At 42.5% G+C, this 22,835-nt stretch overlaps 1 protein-coding gene across 1 annotated transcript in view; it reads right to left on the bottom strand.

Moving 5' to 3' along the window:
* Positions 1-22,357, bottom strand: part of celsr3 (cadherin, EGF LAG seven-pass G-type receptor 3) — an 87,159-nt gene extending 64,802 nt beyond the window's left edge. The window contains exon 1 of the mRNA XM_026367600.1: positions 16,630-22,357. Coding sequence (XP_026223385.1) covers positions 16,630-22,357 — 5,728 coding nt within the window. The remainder of the gene's footprint in view (positions 1-16,629) is intronic.
* Positions 22,358-22,835: the final 478 nt, after the last annotated feature.

Here is a 22,835-nt window from a genome sequence, read left to right as displayed (position 1 = left end):
TTTACACATATTTAAAAATATGTGGATCATTATCTAAACAGTTTTGTTTTTAACAAAGACTGGGACATCTTGCAGTAAATGCTGCCTTTGCTACCTATATGTTCGTATCAAATGAATTACTAATACTAGAAGCTATTAAATGTCAAAACACTGCTGCAGGCCACTTCAGAATGTGATAACAAGCACATACACCAGCTTGTTTATCATTTCATTATCATATTATTGCCAAATACCTGTTAGATATAGTGTACTGTAATTCAGTGTTACTTAATTTAAAATGAAAGAGGTGCTAAAACTGCCAGTACCGTTCTGTTTTTTTTTTTTTTTTTTCTGTAGTTTGTTCCGTATCTAACCTGTACTCTGCACTCTGGACAACTGTTTAAAAATAATATAGTGGTTATCAAGTATACATGTACATGCATGTACAGTTGGATGCCCCCAACCACCTTCTTGTAACTCACTATTCATTATTATATGCAGCATTTCATTCATAACAAAAATACTTTGAATCACAACACAATCACAGTTAAAGTTTAGTTGCATAGGGATGTTTGGCTAAAACATGGTAAATAATAAGGTAAACAGCACCAGCATCTTAGCATGGTTACTGTGCGCATTAGGTAAGCATGCTGATATTAGCATTTATCTGTTCTGTCTGTGTAGCCGACTCTCCAGCTGACATTCAGATGTGGTTTAGTGGTAAGTTTTCTGAGCTCCACTGCTAGAAAAGATGAGGCAATTCTTTTATCATACAGTATGTTCCAGTAAGAAAGAAATGCTTCAGCAAGTCAAAATCAATCTTTTGAAATTTGCAGTACATTTATTTGCCATGAATTTGGTTTCAAGTCTTGTGCATATGACTTAAGAAGCCACAGAGACGGATGGAGAGGTATAACACAGTGCTCATGTAGAAAACATTATTCTCATCTCAGCCAGTCTCCTCACATTCAGAGTTGGTTACAAATTCAACACAGCACAGTATTGAAATCAGTGCTGAGCTGAATTGTACTTTACTGTATTGTAAAGCAATTTGGTGCGACAAGCTGGCTAATAAGCTATAAAAAATCCAAATGCACAAGTCCACACTGGCATGAGGAGGCAATTTTCTGTGGCGGCACTGAGGCATTGTGAAGCTGGGTGAAAGATAAGGCTGAGAGAAAGAATACAATACACGAGGGGAACTTGATGCAGAAAGAGCATAGCTAGTGGTTTATAAAAAGAATGAACAAGAGTAAGAAAAAGGAGTGTGGCAGAAATGGATGGAGGGTGAGGGGTGAAAGAGACAGAGGGAGTGTGTTGACACAGAGGAGGACAGAGATGAGTAAGGGTGAAGGAGGTTTATTAAAACCTGGAAGAAGCAAAGCATACAATAGAGAAGGACAATATAATGAGGGCTTTTAACCTGGGGTGTGGGGGATAAAGAGATCATAGGCACTCTTAAGTGGTAAATCGATCCTTTATCTTTATCTATTTAGGTATTACTGTACATAGTTTATTCATTATTGGTATTTTATTTTCCTTTGCACTAAAAATAAATGAAGATGTTACCAAATTGAATTGAAATGGTTGATGTTTTTAAAAATTATCTATTACAGTTATTCATTTGCATTTGTTTTAATAATGCAAATGAAAGAAGGGAAAAGGTAAGAAATATTATGTAAAATAGGATGTAGATAGAATATTAAGACAAAATTTAAAACAAAAAACTGAATAAATGAAAAAGATGGGGAGGGAAGAGAGAGAGGGAGAGAGGTGTGGAACAATGGGGGTTGGGTCTGGTGGCAGCTGGGTTGATTACCGGATTATGAGGAGCCTCACTCCCCACTGACCTTACACACACACACACACACACACACACACACACACAAATCTAGATCCTTCGTAAAAAATTAACAGCCAGAGGGAAGAGTACGGACAGAGGAAGGAAACTCCCACAAAAAAAATCATCGGGAAAGATTTTAATGGAATCAAATAAAAGATAGATGGATGGACAGATAGAGAGAGGATGGGTTAAAGTAATTAAATGTCATCTCATCATCCAGGGCTAAATGGAAGCTTTAAAATCATCCCTCTAGATCATAATGCAAAAACGCAGCACTAAGTGATGCTGATCACCTATTGTCATTGAAATGAGACGGGGATCCATGAAAAGACTCTGGATAATCTGCTCTCATATACACACACTCTCACAAATTTGTGTTCATTATATTTCAGTGCTCATTCAGAAAAAGAACACCATCATCGATTGAGTCCAATTCCTGAAATCTTACCTATTACTGTAACCTGTGACGTTAAAGAGGGTAATATTAGCTTTCTTGTGCAAAGTTAGATGAGGTCATTCTCATTTTTGTTCACTAAATGTTAAACTGGAGCCAGTAGGCAATTAGCTTAGCTTAGTTTAGCACAAAGACTGGAAGCAGATGGAAACGGCTCGCCTGGCACCTTTTATTAAAGCTCACTAATTAACATGGTATACCTCATTTACAAAAGCACAATGTAAAAGCAACACAAGCACTTTTATAGATGCAATTCCCTTTGAAATCTGATTTTGTGCTAAGCTAATTAGCCTCAGACTTCAGCTTCATGCATGTACCAAACATGAAAGTGGTGTCGATCTTCTAATGTGACTAGAAAGCGGATGTGTTTCTGTCAAGATGTTGGATGGAAAACCAAACTATTGCTTTGATTCTAAATCCAAGTCTTGATGGTCAAACAGCCATTAGAAGAGTAAGAACGTCCTAATATGTTGTCGTCTCCCAATAGTTTCTAAATGAATCTCTCAAAGAGCAGAAGAAAAGAACCACACAGAACGTACTGTTAATGCATTAATGGCTGTTTTTAATAAGATGTGTGTTTACATGGTAAGTGCTAAGATTGCTGTAGATAGCTATATATTTAGAAACTGGATTTAGTTCATCTATTTAATATGTAAAACTACACGCTCTAAATGCAATTCCCTTTCTAGAGCAAGTGTTTGTCTGCTCTGGGCTACCGTAGAAACGGGGCGGCACAACATCTTGACCGCCATGAAAGGGGATCCGCTCTCTATGTTGACATACAACGCAAAGATCCCTCTAAATCTTGCACACTGCACTTTAAAAAAAACAAGTATTGCTTATTCCCATTGCTAGAAGAAGCAGTTTTTCTCCTCTCCCTACCCACCAATGCAACATGATAGTTTTATTTTATTTGTTGATACACTGTTTTGTGAGCAAAAGATGAGTTGGTCTCCTGTCGCCACGAGAAATTTCCTCTGCAGGCACATTGAAAGGTTTTGCAGCGAGGCACAGGCTCTCAAAAATCCCCCTCAGTAGCCCACAGGGGACAACAGTGACATTCAAACAGAAAGATTTGATAACTCAACAAAATATTTGACAACTAACAGGCTAAAATGAAACATGGTACAAGTCTCATTGCTTGTTTGTCTGACAGTTTTAGTGTTTTGTTTTGTTTTTTCGTCTTTCCGAGGCATTATTGTCCCAAGCAGCCATTAAATCCTGACAATTAACCTGACAGATGCACGCACACAAACATGCACAGTAAAATGTCTTCGTTTGGCTTCTGTTCGAGGCTGCAACCTACTTATTTGACCAACCTACATTAGCACAAGGGTCTTCAATCATTCCTCCACATATGAAGCCACTTCAGAGGCTGAAAATAGGAAAGAAGAACAACAATTCAAGCCAAATGACCATTTAACCAATTAAGACCACAAAACTCTGGCCACTTACTGTTAGACCTGGTCAATGACTAATCCACCAGCTTCTCAGTGGTCAACTACAAATTATACACATACACTATGCCATACAATTCTCCTCAATGCACATAAGTCATAACCAATAACTCTTCAGAACAACAAAGGCCATTTACCAAAATTCATTCAAGGTAGATAGTTTTTTGTCGTTTGCCGTTTGTTATCGAACGGATAGTTTTTACTACATCATGAGAATCACTTTCTACACAGTGGCCAATTTTGTTTCCTGCCGCACTGTAAAGCACGTTTTCCCTGCAAAGGTTCAAGTGACAAAAAGATGCTCAAATCTAATTTATACAAGAAACTGTTTGCAGACATTTCTTACCAAGTTTGAGTTTAAAGCAGAAACTTTCACAAATTTAGGTTAAATTAACCTTCAGTGTATTTGTGTGCATCACCTTCCCTTCTGTTACTAAATCCATCCATCTGTTCTTTCTTCACCTGGGGAATTATCACATCCAACAAAACGCCAGGAAACATCTACAACAGCTAAGCAAATAAGTTCATATGGAGGGATTTAAGGACCTAAGAAGGTCTCAGGTGATTTTATAAAATTCTAACAGTGAGGTGTATAAAATTAAGGAATCCATTGTGTACAAATCAACCAAGGACATAAGTCACTTTGCCTTGAATCCCTTTTCTTGCCAATGGGACTTTGGGATTTCAATCACTTGTCACAGTATAGTCACAGCTACATGACACTGATGTTTCATTTTGTTGCTCATTTCTAGAACAAATTTCAGAGGCATCAGGTGTATCTCAGTGGACTATAAAAACCCTAAGTGAGTAAAGGTGATCATAACTTTCCAATAAGTCCGTGAGTCATAACTAATGCATCATCCTTTTTCCTTGCACTCTGATTTAGCGTGCATAGGAACAATAAAACATTAATAACACTCAAGCTCAAACCACACAAATGGAAGGTTATTTTAGCATCTTTAGCGCTACGGGAAAACAAAACATTTCGTAAAAAACAACTCAAAGATGCTTCTGCAAGCTCCTGTGGGCTTTGTGCCAATATTTTCCCCTTCGTGTGTCCGCACGTCAAAGAGGGGGGAGAGCTTGGGGCTGGCATGCATAAAGCCTTTAAGAATCAACACACTGATCTGGAATCATCAGCAAGGTCCCATGGAAGCCTGAACATCAGTGCACTGTGCAAGAGAGGCTGGCCCCGATCGGTGCTCTAGCTCTAAGATGCTTTGTGGGTACACGGTCCCCGGCATTTCAAAGGGTTGAGGGAGTTCAGTGCTATCTCTCTGTGCCAGGTAGCCTGACTAATAGCACACTCAAAGCTTCTTGAATGTCAGAGCATCCTGTGCTCGCTTCCTGGAAATCCGGATGGAAATAGTCTGCAAAGTAGTATACAATAGACGCCCATAGCTGGAGCTGAAAACAGCTCCAGAAACATTTTGAAAAGTTGCAATACAAGGCAGGAGGACGGGTCATAAGGCAAAGCCCTGGCATTTTCCTTGAAGGAAGAAAGAAAGTAAGTCACAGCGGAAAATGTCTTGAGATATTACTCTGATGGTTTGGGAAGGAAAAGTCTATAATTAAATTATGTTAATAGAAGCTGTGTAGCAGCCAAAAAGGCAAAATCAGTCAGTTCACTAGCTAAATTAGAGGTGCAGTGTTAGATCTATTCGCAAAAAATAGGATGTAGTATTCATAATCTTTTCATTAATGTGTAATGACCTGACAATAAGAGGTAGAATGCACCTTTTATATCTACATAGAGAGCAGGTTCCCTTTCATGGATGCCGCCATGTTGCGCCCTTAATTAAATAGAGTTGCCCAGAAAGGAGAAATCGATCACTGGCTCTAAAGAGAAAATTCCACGCTATGGAAAGGAGACATATAATATATTTATATCTTGTGCTGATGATCGTTTCAGCACAGTCTATGATAAAGATAGATAGAGATGGAGTCACTAAGGTACATTTCATTTATTCACCAGACTTTGGCCTCAGAGTCTCAGCGAAGGTGCTGCTTGGAAAAACATGCTGTTCTTCTCTGTATTCATTTGGTTCCAGCATTCATGGCTCCTTTATTCAAATTCCTCCAGCTGTTACTGTAGGAGTAAAACCTTGAATAAACATTAAGTAAGCTTTGCATGAATTAATTGAAGTTCATTTCTTACTAACAGGTATGTATGCTATTTTGACGAGTGTTGAATGTGGATCTCTGGGCATGTATTCTCAATAAAAAATCATTTTTTATTTTAATTATTCATTGAGTCTCGGTGTAAAAGGCTAAGGTTAGTGGTTCAAATCACTACATGGTTCAATCGTTCACACATGGCATTGACACAGCCATGTTTCAGTCTGACTCATTCTGTATGCGCTGCTGGTACTATAAGGAGTCAGGATTATAAGGGGGGGAAGCCCAAAAGGGGAGATATATTACAACTAGAAACCAAAAACAGTAAAATTGGATTTACGGTGAACAAAAGCTCTATCCACTACTCTGAAACACACTAAACTCTGTTATGGTGCCTTCAGCCCATCAGTTAACAGTCCAGATCACATGGGTTTAAATCCCATTTCACACTGTGTTGTCACATCCTTTTGTTTGGCCTTTTCCAGCCTTCCTTCTGTGTTCACCAGCCCCAAAAAGCCCCAAATAAAATATGTGAGCAGGTTGATCTTTCAAAATGCTGTGTAGCAAAAAGTGTTCAGCTGTGTACGTTACCCTCAGGTAGTGGGGGTAGCCACTGAACAAATGCTGCCACATTTAAACACACATAAATTGTTTGAAGTTGTTAACAGAGCGCACAAAGTACCGTCTGATGCATAGTCGACTCAAAATGATGACTCCCAGAGAGAGAGAGAGAGAGTGAGAGAGTGGAAGCAAGAACAGCCGAAGCGGGATTTGCATAGAAATTAGTGAGAACGACAAACAATATATTCATGTGTCGCAGAACACAAACATAGCATTATTGTGTACACATGGAGAGCAGGCACTGAGTTGACAGCTGATTTCTGTGCTCTATTTTATTTATTTTTTTAAAGCCTTATTACCCCAGAGGTCTGGGCACTCATTACTCTCAGTGCAAAGTAGAACAGAGTTTAAAAAAAGCAACATAATGGTTTAAACTACCCTTTCATAACAGAAGCATTAATCCTTTACATTTAACCAGATACACTTAACTTCCACAGACACTGAACACAAAAAGCTCTCTCGCATGTACTTTTAGCCCACATCTCATTTATACACACCCTCATGTCTATTGTACTCACAAACAAATCCGCAGCGAAGCACAAATCCACTCTCTGACCTCACTGACATCGCTTAGCAGCTGTTTAGAGCAGCAGCCATCATCCTCCATCCTGCATCTGTCTGCTGGTTGTGATGTGATTGCCGCTGCAGACTAGTTTTTCTCATATATACAACCTCAGAAGCTTTACGTTTATGTGGAAAAAAGAGTCATGTAAAAAATAAAAGCTTTGTCCACAGGTGCTGCAAACAGAGATTCACCTCGTCTGTGGTCAAACGCTGTTAAATAATTTGTCATTTTCAAGTGTATAGTACTGAGTACTGAACACTCTCTCAAATTAATCATTGCAGTCATTCCAGCACCTGAGGCTGGGAGTGTCTGTAGCAGCTTTCATCTCTCCTATCAAAGTAAAGGGCCTTCTGTCGCCTGAAAACATCCCAAATCTAAATTTTCCAAACAATTGCTCCTGTGGGGCGGTGTAATAGGGCAGCAGTAATAGTACTACGTGCTGCAAAAAGGACTCCTGCAATGCTTATTTGTGTATGCCCATTTAACACCACTACAGAAAGAATATATTATAATATATATAATACATTTCGGCAAGATGAAGTACATCCTCTAAAATGTATTTAACGTGCAGGTACTCTGCTAAGAAAACATTATATTTGATTTGATAACTTGATGATGTGAATGTTAAATTTTGTTAGATTTGTTCCACAGTAACAAAGTTTCTGCAGAAATCTAAACATTCAGGCCTTGTGAAGTTTAATTCATGTACAGATCCAAAGGAAATCCATTTATGTAATATAGAAAACCACGTGTTACCTATTTCTGTAATAAAGCACAAGTGGTAAAGTTGGAACCCTTTTAACCACTTAATGTACTGTTGAGGGGTTAATCCATAATAATACATCATCTAGTACTAATGTTTGATTAAAAGATCTTTTATGTTTGATTACATTTTGCCTTAAACATCAACATCTGAAAAGTAACTAAAGTAAAAATGTAGTGAAGCAGAAAGCAGAATATTTAGCTCTGAATTGTTAAAAGTAAAAGTAACATAAAACGCTGCCTTTCTGTGTGGACTTGTTCACCCCGTGGCCACAAGTAGTGTTAGGTTAGGGTTAACTGATGACTCCCAAGAGTGATGTGAGTGTGAAAGTTGTCAGCCTTGTCATAGACAGACGAGCCCTCAACACTTTTCACCCAATAAGTGTTTGCTTTTAACAGGAAATAGATAATGGATGGATTCAGTAAAGTACAAGAACCTGAAAATTGTGCTGAAGTACAGCACTTGAGTAAATGTACTGAGTTACTCTGGCTGCTGCATCAATCCATTTATCTAATATTACAAAATACTGATCAAGAAGAGCTTTTTGTCATAGTAGAAATCTTTGGACACCAGTGTTGGGAGCAAATTTGGACCAGTTTCAAAACGGATCCAAAGGAAATAAAAAAACAACCAGACCCAACACAACATGTGGTCAACCGGAGCAAACCCAAAGAGAGAGAGGGAACATCAGAGCTGGCTGCATTAGTACATGTTGTTTCTTTCCTGCCCTTCACAGATCACACTTTTATTAAAAAATCTGCTGTGTTGACTATGATGCTCTACGAGCTCGAAAGCTGAGAGTGAGTCCAGATTAATGGAAAATCTGTTCCGATAACTGTTCCTATATAGCACCATGTTGTGATAATCACAGTTATTTCATTCACCTACCAATCTTCCGTGACCACCTGAGTTTCGTGCAGAATTTGACAAACACTGCCTTTATGATCTATGTCACAAGGGACCACAACACAATAAATTAAGAGATATTGAAGGCTGCAAAGGTTGCACCACTTGCGTCATCCAAATTTAAGCAAAAGCTGCTGTATTTCACAGTCTTGTTTGGATGACACCTTCAAATGGGGCTAGATTTGTCAGCCACACATCGTGTCAAATAAATCGAGTTTACCTGAACGGCACATTATTGTTTTTGATATTACAGCCTTAAAAGCAATCCAATCAAACCCAAACCAGTTAAAATGCTGCACAGAGGCTGGATTCCTGCCCAGCTTGTCTCTCTGCAGTGGTCTTGCCTGTTTATAGTAATCATGTTAATGTTATAAAGCTAATGCGGTAATGATTTATTGATGATACAATGCTAAACATAGCATGGAAGTTCCAGTCTACTAATGATCTTTTCTCATTTTCATTGCACAGTGCTTCGTGACTGACTTGGACTGAACCATCACAAACAAATCATTAAAAGGACATTTATGAAGCACCATCTGCATTTCAGCATTTCACTCAGGAAAGTGTCTTTCATGTCTGAAAGGTTTTGCAGACTTGGCCTAAAGGGACCAAACTTTTGCTAGTTGTGTTTGCGTTTCATTTTTCTTTTGTAAAGTATTTGTTACTGGCATACTAAATCAAAATCAACTTTACTTGCAGAGGCTTTGCTGGAACTTCACCGACATTTTGATAATTGAAGATTAAATAAGGATTTTAGTTTTAATAACAGGTGCCCTGTTTCCTGGCATCTTCCAGTCATTAATTGGATGTTCTCTTGCAGAAGTACTTTTTCTTATTTGATGCCGTTGTCGTGCACCAAACACCAAACTTCATTCACATTTTGCTATTTTAAAAAACTCATCTAGCCATTTAAATGAAAGGATAAATGTCAGCCTTCCTAAATTAAAAAAATGGACAAAGCACAAACACATCTTGCAGTGTGCTGTAGCATAACAAAGGCAGACATACTAATAGAGAGAGAGGGAAAAAGATGAATACACTCTCCACTTTGTGATATTTATCAAAACATATTCGAGCAAATTTTAATGATAGTTGGTGAAGAAACTCTGGAACTTTCTGAAGCAAAAGTTTGAACATTTTCCTGTAATGTATTATGCAGGTGGAACGTGCTATCAGAGCCAATACCATATTCTGCCTGCATAATACAACTAAGTGATATGTATGTATGTATAATGATTCTCTGTCAGGATGCAGAGGATAAGTGTGGAGAGCTTTATGCCGTATACTGTCTGGGGAACTGGGGAGTCATAAGTTAGAAACTGGTTCTCCATTATTGAAAAAAGTATGTGTGCACGTTTTTATGTGTCTCCAGTATATTAAGGTACTATTGATGGTTTTAAGTGGACATATTTTTCATGTCAGTCTGCTCAGTAAGGGTGTAGGCGTATCACATTTCAGGTGCAGACAAACTGCTAATCTCACAGCAGACAACATGAATTTGTTAAACTCTCAAATCTCTAAAAACTTCTGTCAAAATATCCACTCCTGACGGTTCGCCATGCCCGAGTTCTCACTCCCAAGGCATCCCTCCATGCATAATGTTGCTGTATTTATCACAATTTGCCAGACCTGTCACTCAAGCCATGGTTATCACAAAGAGTAACACACATCAAGTGGACTGTTTTTGCTCAGTGCAGCTATATAAATGCAAAGTAACTTGGCATTTGCAGTCAATGAGAGCTGAGTGCTAATCAAACAGATCCTGCATAAATGCTAGATGGACGCCTTATCAGTACATTTAACTGCCACTCCCTCTTAGTCTCTGAGAAAAATCCATTGTTCATTATTTTACCAATTTCAATGAAATGACAGAAGCCATTTATTAAAGCCACATGGACAACTCACTTTGCTTGTAGCACAAGCTTTGACTTGTACTTTACTTTGACGGTGCTCTAGTGTTTGACATGGTATCCATCAGTCACCTTCAGTGAGCTAAACACTACATAATACCAGATTAATATTTTACTGCACAAACAGATAACCTGTTGTGGCTCAATATCTGGCTTTATAGCGATGTTACTAAATACTGTCTTTTTTTCTCAGGAACACACTGATAGGTTTAGGTCACAGATCATGGTTACAGGACACTAACTATACTGTGGAGAAACCTGCCATCTGGCTCCTGTACCTCAGAGCAGAAGGAAACTGTGTCAGACTCCATGACTCTCTCTGCTTGGCCTGAACTATTTAGCTCCTGATGGGTGGTAGACACACCGTGGCCCTGACAGGATGAAGAAGTGCAGAGTACATCTAATGGATTCTAATGGGCTGGTGAGTTTCTCTGTACTGGTTGGCCACTATGTACAGAATATGTAGGTCATAGCGTTTTTGCAGAGTGAGCTCATTTTGTACACTTTCTCTTGATCCTCTGTAAAAACTTTGTTAGGTTAAAGTCAGCCTTGATGGTTTAGGTATAATATCATAAGACGAAGCAGACGAAGGCTCTGCTTATGCTAGAAAAAACTGCAGTAGTTTGTACAATGCATCATAGAGTTCTGTTGGCAGGCATAATTGTGTATAGCTGTTCCAAAGTATTGTTGAAATTATGACCTAATAGCCGTAATGGTAGCTGTAGCACACTAGCTGTATTAGGACGGAAATACTAACGGGGCTGGTTTTGGTATTAATGTGCTGTCAATTGTAGAACTGGCTGTTGATAGAAGTACCTTTTAATGAAAGCATCTTTTTTAAAAGCCATAATTGTTGTATCGACATAAAATACTGTTACATAACATCTGCACAAAACTACTTAGAGTTTTAAACATTTTATGGTTGATTTTTAATATCTCTTAAATGTCTCTTACAAAGTACGATTTTAAAAGTATAAGTAAGTAAATATTGAATACGGACTGTTATGTGCCAACTACTATGTACAGGTCTGTAAAATACACATATATTAAATAATTAGTATTGTTGGCACTACTAACTAATTCTCTGTCTCTCATGTGTTGCAGGCTCCCTTAGGTCTGAGTAAAGAAATCAATACACACAAAAACACACGGCTTTTGAAAGGTCTATTATATAAAACGCTTTACTTTGGAGGTGAAACTAAGCCCGTGAGGCTTTCCGGAGTTCAGGGGCCAAACCATGTTTTCATCGCAACATGACATTCAAACAAGTTCATGACATTTCTTTTCTGCTTTCACTTCACTTTTCCTACAGTGTGTGTTTGTTTTAAAATGTATAAATTATGCTTTGTTTTAATCACTGTAGACAATTAATATCTGTAATCTAACTTCTAAGTAATAGTAATGTGCACTGATGCTACTCTCATGCTTATAATACTTGGTAAAAACACTTTTTTATTTGAAATGAGAACATATGCTCCTGGGTGCTGACCTTTCTCAGCTGACTCGCATGCAAATGCAGTAATTGTCTTATACGTGAAGCCTTGGGTGCTCACCCAGAAATTCACTGATACAGTTCTGTTGTAGTTAACATCAGTGCATTGACCTATATGTTCTGTAAGTGAATTTATGGTGCAATGAACTGCATCACAGTTAGCAATGACACACAGTACAGTAACCCAGTAAAAGGACCATGTGAACTTACAGAGTCTCAGACTTGCATCACAGTCTGCAAAATTTAGATTTCACCAACAGATGCATACAAGCTCTTTTGATTAGTCTTTGTTAAAGCATCAAGCTCTAATCTAAGGTACCAGTCAAAACCACATTTAATTATAATTACTACTGTATCATTATTTATTTTTGAGGCCTAACAATACTCAGACCTCAAAAACACAAAGATATGCTCAATGACTATGCATGAATACTCTTGTAGGTAGTGTAGTGTCAAAATGCAGATGATGCAGTTTAATGTTTAGTTAAACTGAATCACGATCAGACACTGCACAGCGTCTACAGCCATAGTAGGATGAGGGGTTCTGTATTGGCAAGACTTTGGCGATACGATATGTATTATGATACAGAGGTTACGACTCAATATTTATTGCGATGCAGTAAGTGTATTATTGCAATTTTTTCTAATCTAATTTTGTGAAAATGATCATAGTATTAAAAAAACACACTACTAAACGTTTAATATCTGAGCAAAAAAGTTTCCTTTTTTTCTTCAATCAGAGCTATGAGGATTTGCGTTTGCATAAATTACAACACTATCATCAAGTAATTGGAGAATTTAACAAAACACAGGCACAAATCTTTCCCTGTAAACTCTAAATTAAAATTAACACAGTGTATTTGTGATTTGATACAGCATGACAAAACACGAGATTGCATTTCTCAAGTATACTGATATTTTCTTACACCGCTGCCTGACAATTAGACTAATTCTCTGCACATATCTCTGCATGGCCTCAGTTGTGTGGTAGAGGAGACCAATTAAACAAAGATATTAAAATCTCCCACACTGTCTCACGTTAGGCTCAAGTATTTATTGATTTACAGCATTATTAATTAATGTTTCTTGTTTAATCAAACAGACCTGGAAAGTGTCCCACACGGTTAGCCAACAAGCACAACACCACAAACCCGAAACGGAAGCTGCTGAATGGACGTTCATTTTCTTACTGTGCTTTTTTTCCGCTGTGACATATCAAAATATTTCATGTGAAAAAGACCAACTCAACAAAACTGTTGTAACATGTTGGCATGTCTTTGTTTTGACCTTCACTTACCAAGGGAGGTCTAGTTAGGCACACATTCTCAATTACAGCAAAGCCCTACTCTGCATTCAAACTGCTACACACATTCACAACTGGGAGTTCAGTCTTTGCTGCTGGCCACTGGAATTGTCAGGGGTTGCTTTGCTCAAAGGCACCTTGAGCTGATACTGTTTAGGATGCCAAGCTAAACTGGTGTTTTCCCTTTACTTGCCTCAGCCAGTAGACCCCAAAGCCATTGTGCAAATTTGTGTGTGCGCTTAAACTGCTGGCAAGACAATGGATACAGCGTTTAATCTCTGTGCACCATAAATAGGAGAATCATCCTGAGAATCAATAGTCTGAAACTAACTGTCACAGAGAGAATGGGAGAAAAAAAAGAGACAGAGAAAGTAGAGAGGAGAGGAACTCTATCTGGAAGTGTGAAAGAGTGAGGAAGTAAGGCAGGAAGACAAGCAAAGAAAGACAGCAGAGGAGGAGTGTAGCCCCAACGCTCTCTGGCATGCATAGATATTATTCATTGAGAAGGCACAAATACACTCTCAAGTGCAATGCTTTGAGCCACCTGAGAATACACACACACACACACGCTCACACAAGCTTATCACTTATGAACGGATGTGCACACAGAAACTACTATGTGCAAACACAAATAAGGCAAATACACACAGAAAAGTCTTTCAGCTACAATAAAACATTGTTCAAACAATCCGGTACATACAAATGCAGCACGCACACGCCTGCAGAAATGCATTTGAATTACACACACACAGATACGCAGATGAATGATGATGAGAAGAAAGAAGAAAAGAGGATTGGAGGAAGGAGTTGAAAAGAAAGTGGTGTAGGAAAGAGACTGCCCATGAGAGTGAGGGTCACAGGGAAATATTGAGGGACAGAGTTGAAGGAGAGAAGGATGGGTTGCTAAATATCAAAAGAGGAAAAGAGGCAGACAAACAAGGCATAGATGGTGAAAGAAGAAGAAGAAGAAAAAGAAAATCTGATGGATTGAGGAAAAGGAGTGGAAGGAAGTGAAGGGTGGAGGAGGGACTCGTAGTCACAGATAACACACAGCACACAATGAAAGTGACAGTTTGCTCCGAGCTTGACTCCGACTCACTGTTGTTTCATTATAACCTCATCACCGTCAAATCCTGGGGCAACGGAGAGACAGAGAAATACTTTCCACAGTGAGAGAGAAAGACAGAAAATTGGAAATGAATCTACTCATATGGTTCAACTGAACAGTGGAAGAGGCACATTCATACGTACAGTACATACAAATGTAGTTCTCACTCCTTCACTGCTGCCTTTAATAACTTATTTTGTTCACTCTCTCATCCACTCATAGTCCACCCTAACAGCACTTTTCTTATTCATGCCATCTCTTTCGTCATTGTTTCCTTTGTAATTGTTTAACTCATTAAGGAACTCACCTACTCCTTCTATTGCTCACTCGCACACTCATTTAATTGCCACAGTACTCACTCAGTCACAAACATACTCACTCGCTCATATATGCATTCATTTTCTTGACTTACTCACTGACTCCTTCACTCATTCATGTGTTCCCCCAGTCATCCCGTACCATTTACTGTGACATATAAACGCTCACACTCATTTTCTCTCGCAGTTAATTCACTCACTCGCTTGTTTATTCACTCACTCACAGAGTAAACTCATTTGTTAACATCCGTCATTTGATCATTCAAACACTTTATTATTCACTTTGTAAGTCTGAAACGCACTCATTTACTCACTCACCCTTTAACTGTTCACTCACTCAGTCATTTCTTTCACTTCCACTTCCTCTTTCATCCACTACTTCAATCACTGTCTCACTCACTCATCCAAAATGACACTAGAATGAATATGTATAAGCCTGTGTCGTCACCAGTGAGCCGGTATGAAAGCAGTGTAAATAGGGTAGCAGGTCACACACACTCCCAAGGCAGTGCTGCTCCATTAAAGCTTTCTGACAGAATACAAACACAACACTAACTGGGCCTTCAAAGCCACAATAGTGCTCTCCTTCCCCCCTTATTCAGTTTCTAAGGCTTTGATCACTGACAGCAAAGAGGTTTGTAAAGCTTTTAGGAAATCCTTATCCTGAAGCCAAAGCTGGAAAATGCAAAGAACTAAACAAAGGCATATAAAAACAAAAGTCAAAATACTGTTTCTCAAATACATGTTTCCTTTGGATGTCACAAATACAGATGATTATATTGTTGTGTTGTAGGCATTACCTCCAAACAGAAGGTAAAGAAATGCACAGATCAGCCATTACATTGATGTGTTCTGACACCTGTCAATCATAGCAGACATTAACATTATTTCCTATGCTGATTCCTGTCCATAACAGCTGGATTAAACCACCAGGTGGTGTTATTAGGGTTATTTCTCAGTGCATAACATGATCTATATAATAGCTTGTTTTGCACAGATGCAGCATTGTGGATTTTGTCTCCCATACCTTACACTGATCAGCCATAATAACACTTCCAATCATTTTCTGACTAAGAATTTAATATGGAAAATCTGATAATAATTACCAACCGTTATCTGATGTAAACAGAAGTGTCTTCAAATATTAATTAAATCTATTTCTCCTCATACTGTTATCTTCCTTCTATGTCAGGTTTTCTGATCACAAATCATAACTTTTTTTCTCCTCACCCATTCTTCAAACACTTCTCACCTCTTCTACACTTTCAGACTTTCTTAAACTGATAAGCATCAATTTCCCAGTTGTTTTAAACGCATGCTTGAGTAACAGCTCTGTCACTGTCTTTTTATCATGAACACAAACACTCACATTTTCTCCCATGAGCCTTCTCCTTCAGGGACTCAGGTACAGGTAACAGATGTCTGAGACACAGGAAACAAATCCAATTTCCTTGGTTTCTCTCCCTCCCACTCATTCAATCGGTTTTCTTTCACAGTGGTTCAAACTAATACGCAATCAGCTGTTTCAAAAGGCCCAGTTCAAGTTTTAAAAGACAAACTCATTCCTTCATGCACACAAGTCAAGAGAAGCAGACAAAAGGAAAAAGGAGAAGCAATGCTCACAGCTCAGCCGCCTTATCACCCCCCTTTTTCACTCATACACAAACCTGTAGAGTCTGAGTCCTTCTTTTCACAGTATTTGTTACAGTGAATAAAGCTACAGGGGAATATACACCACACCCACACACACACTCATCCTTTCCTCTCATTTTTTTCCCGCCATGGTCTCTTACCCGTGACGGTGATCAGCATGGGAGCCACCAGCGGCCTGTTGTTATCCAGTTTTCGGCTCAGTCGTATCTCTCCACTGGTGTGATTCAGGAGCAGCAGGTGAAGCTCGTTCCCCCTGTCGATGGTGTAGTACAGCCTGTCTGACACATCAGGATCATGGGCAGGTACCCTCCCAATTACCCCACTGGGGAAGCTGTTTGACCGATTGGACACAAAGTTGTTGAAAATTATTTGGAAGTCCTGCAGAGTGGGTCGGTTGTCATTCTGGTCCACCAATCGAATGCGCACAGTGGCTCGGCTGACTAGCGGTGCTGAGGTGGCCTGGACTACAATGACGTACTCATTCCGAGCCTCATAGTCGAGATCAATGAGTGAAGTGAGCTCCCCAGAAAAGATGTCCATCTGGAAGATTTCAGGAATGTTGCCCTCCACGATTTGGTACATGATCTGAGCGTTGGCACCCTCGTCCGGGTCAGTGGCTGTGATCTGGGCTACCACAGAACCTACAGCACTGTTTTCCTTCACTAGAACTTCAAAGTCATCAGCAGGAAAGACGGGGGCATTGTCGTTCACATCGAGAACTGTCACCTGGATGTGGACAGGTGTTCGCTGAGGAGGAATGCCACGGTCTACGGCATAAGCAGTGAGCTCATAGAATGGCACACTCTCACGGTCCAAGCGGCGAACGGTTCGCACAATGCCAGATGTAGGTTCGATGGTAAAATCGCCATCACCATCTTCACCGTTTTGGAAGGTGTACTGAACACGACCATTGGCGTGTGCATCACGGTCAGTGGCTGAGATTTGGAGGACACTGGTGAAGGGAGGGGCATCTTCACTCACTGTGCCCTGATATCTGGGGCTGAGGAATTGAGGTGCATTGTCATTCACATCATTCACATTCACCTCAACATATGTGGTGTCTGACTTCTGGGGTATGCCATTGTCCTTAGCTGTTATAGCCAAAGTGTAGGTCATTTGGTCCTCGTAGTCGAGCTCTGCCTGGAGTGTTATAGCCCCTGTGGCGGGGTCTATGCGGAATTGTGGGATATTGTCCTCGAGGAAATATGTAATTCGAGCATTTTCCCCCACATCATCATCTGTAGCACTGATCACAACAACAGTGCTGCCAGGTGGCCGGTCCTCATTCACACTAACAGAGTAGTGGGCACTCTGGAATACAGGTCGATGTGTGTTAGCATCGGTGATGTTGATGTGCACCTGACAGGTGTCATGGAGGGTGCGGTCTGAGGCAGTGACTGTAAGGACGTAACGCCGCTCTTGTTTGTAATCCAGTGGAAGGGCTAATGAGAGAAGTCCAGCCCCCCCTGCTGTGCTGATGGCAAAGCGGTTTCTAGTGTTTCCTCCTGTTATCTGATAGGTCACTGCACTGTTGACATCGCGGTCCACAGCTGTGACAGACACTACACTGGTACCAACTGCAGCGTCCTCATTCAGGCGAGCATAGTACTCCTTTTGCAGGAACTCAGGGCGGTTGTCATTAACATCCATCACTGTAATAGTAACACTTGCTGTAGCAGAAAGGGGTGGCATGCCATAATCCCTGGCCTCCACGCCAAAGAAATAGTGCTCTACAGATTCTCTGTCAAGAATGGATTTGACAGTGACCCAGCCTGTTGCAGAATTGATAATGAATGGTGTGTCAGAGCTGGTGCCAGTTAATCTGTACTCCAGGCGGGCATTATCTCCAGAGTCTGTATCAATGGCCTGGATGTGGAGGATGGAACTACCAATTGGAGCACTCTCAAGCACAGATGCCTGGAATGGTGTGGAGACAAATATCGGTGGGTTATCATTGACATCCGTCACTTGTACGCTAACAATCCCAGTGTTGTTTGAGAGAGGTGGCCGGCCATTGTCCTGCGCACGAACACGGAGTGTGTATTCCCGTTCAGCCTCATAGTCTAATGGTGCTACCACCTGGATCTCACCTGTGACACTGTCGATGGAAAACTGTCCACGGCTGTTACCACTGATGATGTTATAGTGAACTGCAGCATTGCTGTCCTTGTCCCGGTCTGTGGCGCTTACACGGAGGATCTCAGAGTGAGGCCTCACATCCTCTTTTACTGCCACCACATAGCGTTTTTCACTAAACTGCGGCACATTATCGTTTTCATCGAGAACAGTGATGAAAACTTTGACAGTGGCGGAGCGTGGTCCTGGATCCTTCCCCTGGTCACTGGCCTCCACCTGAAGAGTATAGTGCTCATTGGTTTCCCGGTCCACCGCTCCACGAGTTGTAATGAGGCCAGAGCGCGGGTCAATTTCAAACGCTGCTCGGGCCATTGCAGCTGTGTCACCAACAAAACGGTAACGAATATTGGCGTTGGAGGGGGAGTCTGAATCCGTTGCTCTCAGCTGTAAGATGGGATATCCTTCCTCTACATTCTCCCTGATCGTCTCCCTGTACTCTGTCTGCTCAAATATAGGAGAATGATCATTCCGGTCTGCAACAGTAATAGCTACCATTGTGGTGCCAGAGAGGCGAGGTGAGCCGTAATCGGTTGCTGTGACTCGAAAGTAATGTTGATCCATGTGTTCTCTGTCAAGGACCTGAGTGGTGGTGATAAGACCTGTATCTGGGTGGATGTGGAAATAATCAGATGATCTACTGTTCATGAGCGGCGCCATAGTGTAGCTCAACCTGCCTGCATCACCTGCATCAGGGTCTGAGCCAGACATGACAATGACTGAGGTCCCAGATGGCTGATTTTCAGCTACTTGTACTTGGTAGTTGTACTGGGAGAAATGGGGATGTCTGTTGGCTGCACGTCGAGAGCGAGACCATGGCATCGAGATCCTCTTCTCCCTTTCTCCCTGTGAGGTTCCATCATCTGCTACTATTATCAGCTGTTCCAGGCTCCTCTCTCCCCTTGAACTGTGCCTCCCCTCCTCCTCCTCCTCCTTCACTTGCACCTCCCTTTCACCCCCCTCTGCTCCCTCATGGCTTTCCACAGCTTGATTCTCTTTCTTCCCTCTTTTGCTGTCTGGCTGTGTGATGGTGGTGCTACTGCCCCTACCCTGACCCTTCCCTCCTTCTGCCTCTCTATCCTCTGCCTGGTTTGCCTTTGTTATTCCCCTTTCCCTCTCCACCTCCTCCTCCACTTTCCCTCCTGGTTCTCTGCCTCCCACCAGTCGTGCCTCTCTCTCGCCCTCCCCCACCTGTAATTTTCCTCCCCCAGCAGCAGCAGCAGCAGCAGCAGCAGCAACATCAGCGGACCCCTCCAAACCCTGGCCATCCCTCTCTCCATCCCTCTTCCTTTCTCCCTCGGCCCCCATCTGCTGCCTGTGTGACTGTCTGACACCTTCCGCCTCTAATGGCACTTGCTTACCGGATTTTAATTGCATATGTGCTCGGTCCCCCCGCTCGGTGGCTGAACAGTCGGTGGAAATGCTGTCAGCGCAGCGTGTGTGGACCATCTCTTGTAAAGCGCTCTCCCACAAGTCTCGCTGCTGTGTCTGACCATGCCATTGCAATTTTTCTATTTCAGATTCATGACTATATGCATGAATTTCCTCGCTTCCCTGTTCTTCGTTGTTGTTGTTATTACTGTTTGTGTTGAAGTTGCGCCACAGAAATACGCGCCGAGAGTCTAGCGGAGCTGTCCTTCGTGCTGAAATCACATCCTCCACTAGTGGTGAGTGATTATGCGATGTGGTCAGGTTAATTTGTGAGAAAAACGAGGGGTGTTTTGTTGTCGTGCGATCCCACTGAGTGAGACGTTTAATTGCGTTTGCAGAGCGAGACGCGGCTGACACAACACTTAGAGATGGAACGGGAAACTTAGCAGGGGAGAAAAAGCCTGAGTCACCGTCAGACTCTGTCTCGAGAGTTGCTTTTACTTTTTCAACAGATGGACGGGGTGGCTTGGATAGTTTTACACTTTCTGCATAAGCGCCTGTGTGTGTCTGAGTGGGCGCACTGAGCGCTGTGCCAGGACATTTTGAAGTCATTTCAGGAATGGCGCCACTACTGGACAGAAAACGTTGGCCGGGGGTCTCACTGATGCTGATGCGGGTAAATTGGAAAGGGGGATTCCTCTGAGCTATACCTCCCTCAGGGACCATAAACGCTGCTAAACATCCATCCCCCATTTCTATCTTGTCCAAACAACCAAAGAAACCACCGGGAACCTCCCTTCTGTCTCCCCGGGTTTGACTGCTCTGCCCTCTGGTTTCTGGTGCTGATTTCCCCTGTCGAATCTTATTATCAGCCCTACGTATGAGAGTCAGAATCGGAAAAGCCAAATCATTATCCGGATAATTAGATAAATTAATGTGTTTGTTGCGTTGGTTCCCCCCTCCTCCTCTTCCACCCTCTCCCTCTCTCCTCTCATCACTCTCCCATCTCTCATCCAGATTTCTGGCATGGTTATATCTTGGTTTCGCATCACAGAGAGGAGATCCAAAACAGCCTAGGCGCGCCTTGGTACCGGGGTTAATCACCGCACTACATCTGTGAGCTCCCCTCCCCTCCTCCTCATCTCCCCGACTCCTCGCCCCCCTCTCCTTCTCCTTGCTGCTAACGCTCCCAGTCAAACAGCCACCGTCACCCCCCTCTCTGCCGCTGCTTGGGTCGATAACATTGTGCCTACCCAAATGAGAACAATTACCAGCCCACCTGTCCACGCTGGCCGAGCCCCTATCAGCATCCCAAACCTTGTTGTCGCCGTTCCTGTAACGTGGATGTGGATGGAATAAATCTGTGCAGCAGGTCTGGGGCGAGAAATGACAGAAGTGGTCCAGCTCTGATGTGTGGATATACTCTGACTTGTTGGTGAAACTGGGATGAAACGTGAAGGTGGAGTTTAAAGCCGCATCTTGTGGTGAAACGTATCCAAAAAGTGGATGACTATAACAAGACACACCAGTTGGCAAGGGGCCAGCTGGGGGGTTGTTGGCCGCAGAGAAGGCTTGTGTGCTGGGGCTTGACCTGAAGAGACGCTTGGATATCAGGGAGCACCACGTATTAAAGAGTCTCCTCACCTCACAAGCCCTCACCCAGATCTCTCCCCCTCTCCGTCCTCCACTTCCGGGTGCCCTGCACAGACCAGAGGCGTGCACAAAGGCACTGGCGGCGCCACGTTTGGCGAGGTGTGGCCTTGACGCCAGCCACCGTTGCGCGCACGCTCTAGTCCTTTGTACTGCCAATTTTTTGATGTTTTGAACCGACGAGGAGGTGAAAACAGGTGAAGCGGGAGGTGAAACAACGCCCTTTCTCCTAATCCTCCATTTGTCCGCTGCCTCTCCTGAGTCCGCACCATCTGAGCTCGACCTGTTCCGAATACCTGGGCGGAGAGGAGGAGGACGTGCCGGAGGTGCGTCTGCACTCCTCCAGACCGTCCCGACCCCTTCCAGTCTCTCTGTCTCCTTCACCCCATACCGGTAGTATCCTCCCAGCGTCCCTACTGCATGCTGTCCTCCAGTGCATCCTTCAGTCTCTGTCTGCACTACGGTCCACCTGCTTGGGCGTAGATACCAGCTGCCCCACGGCGACTCCCCTGCTTCCTCGCACTGCTGCTGCTGCTGCTGCTGCTGGTTCACTTTACCGGCGTCTCGATAGCAGAGGCCCAGAGTGTATCGGTTGGATGCCCCACCTGTATTCCCCGTCCCCGGGGTGAGGGCGAACAAAGGGCCGAGGAGAAGCAGGTGGAGTGCCAGAGACGAGAGCAGGAGCGGGGTGAAGCCCGGTAGCGGTGCAGCCATTTAGTCTCTTCCTTTCTCTGTCTCTCCCCTCCTTTCTCCCTCTTCCACCTCTGCCTATTCCCTCTCTTTCACTCTCGAGTGCGCCTTCCCTTCTCCCCGTTACTTCTCTCACTCCCTCGTTCCGGCTATGTGGCCAGTTCCAGGACCGCCGGCACCGCCCGACACCTTCCCCCAGGCTCCCCCGTCTCTCCGTCGGCCTGGAGAGTTGGCATCTACCCGCTGTGGTCTGTGGAGCTGGAGGTCTGAGCGTTAGGAGCGGCGCGGCAGCAGCATCTCTCCTCCCGTTCATTCACATCCAACATGGCTTACACACTTACACTGGCTGGCTGGCTCACACACTATCCTTCAGTGTGTGTGTGTGCGCGTCTTTACGTATGTGTGCTCCTCTATAGCAGTGGCAGCACAGCCCGGTGGTAGGCTACTACCCATCCATCCACACACACAATCACACTCTCCTCCTCTCTCCTTTCTCTACCCC

This window comes from Anabas testudineus, chromosome 7 (assembly GCF_900324465.2).
Source record: "Anabas testudineus chromosome 7, fAnaTes1.2, whole genome shotgun sequence".
NCBI lineage: Eukaryota > Metazoa > Chordata > Actinopteri > Anabantiformes > Anabantidae > Anabas > Anabas testudineus.
Note: the sequence above shows the minus strand (reverse complement) of the source record. Positions and strands in the feature narration are given on the sequence as shown.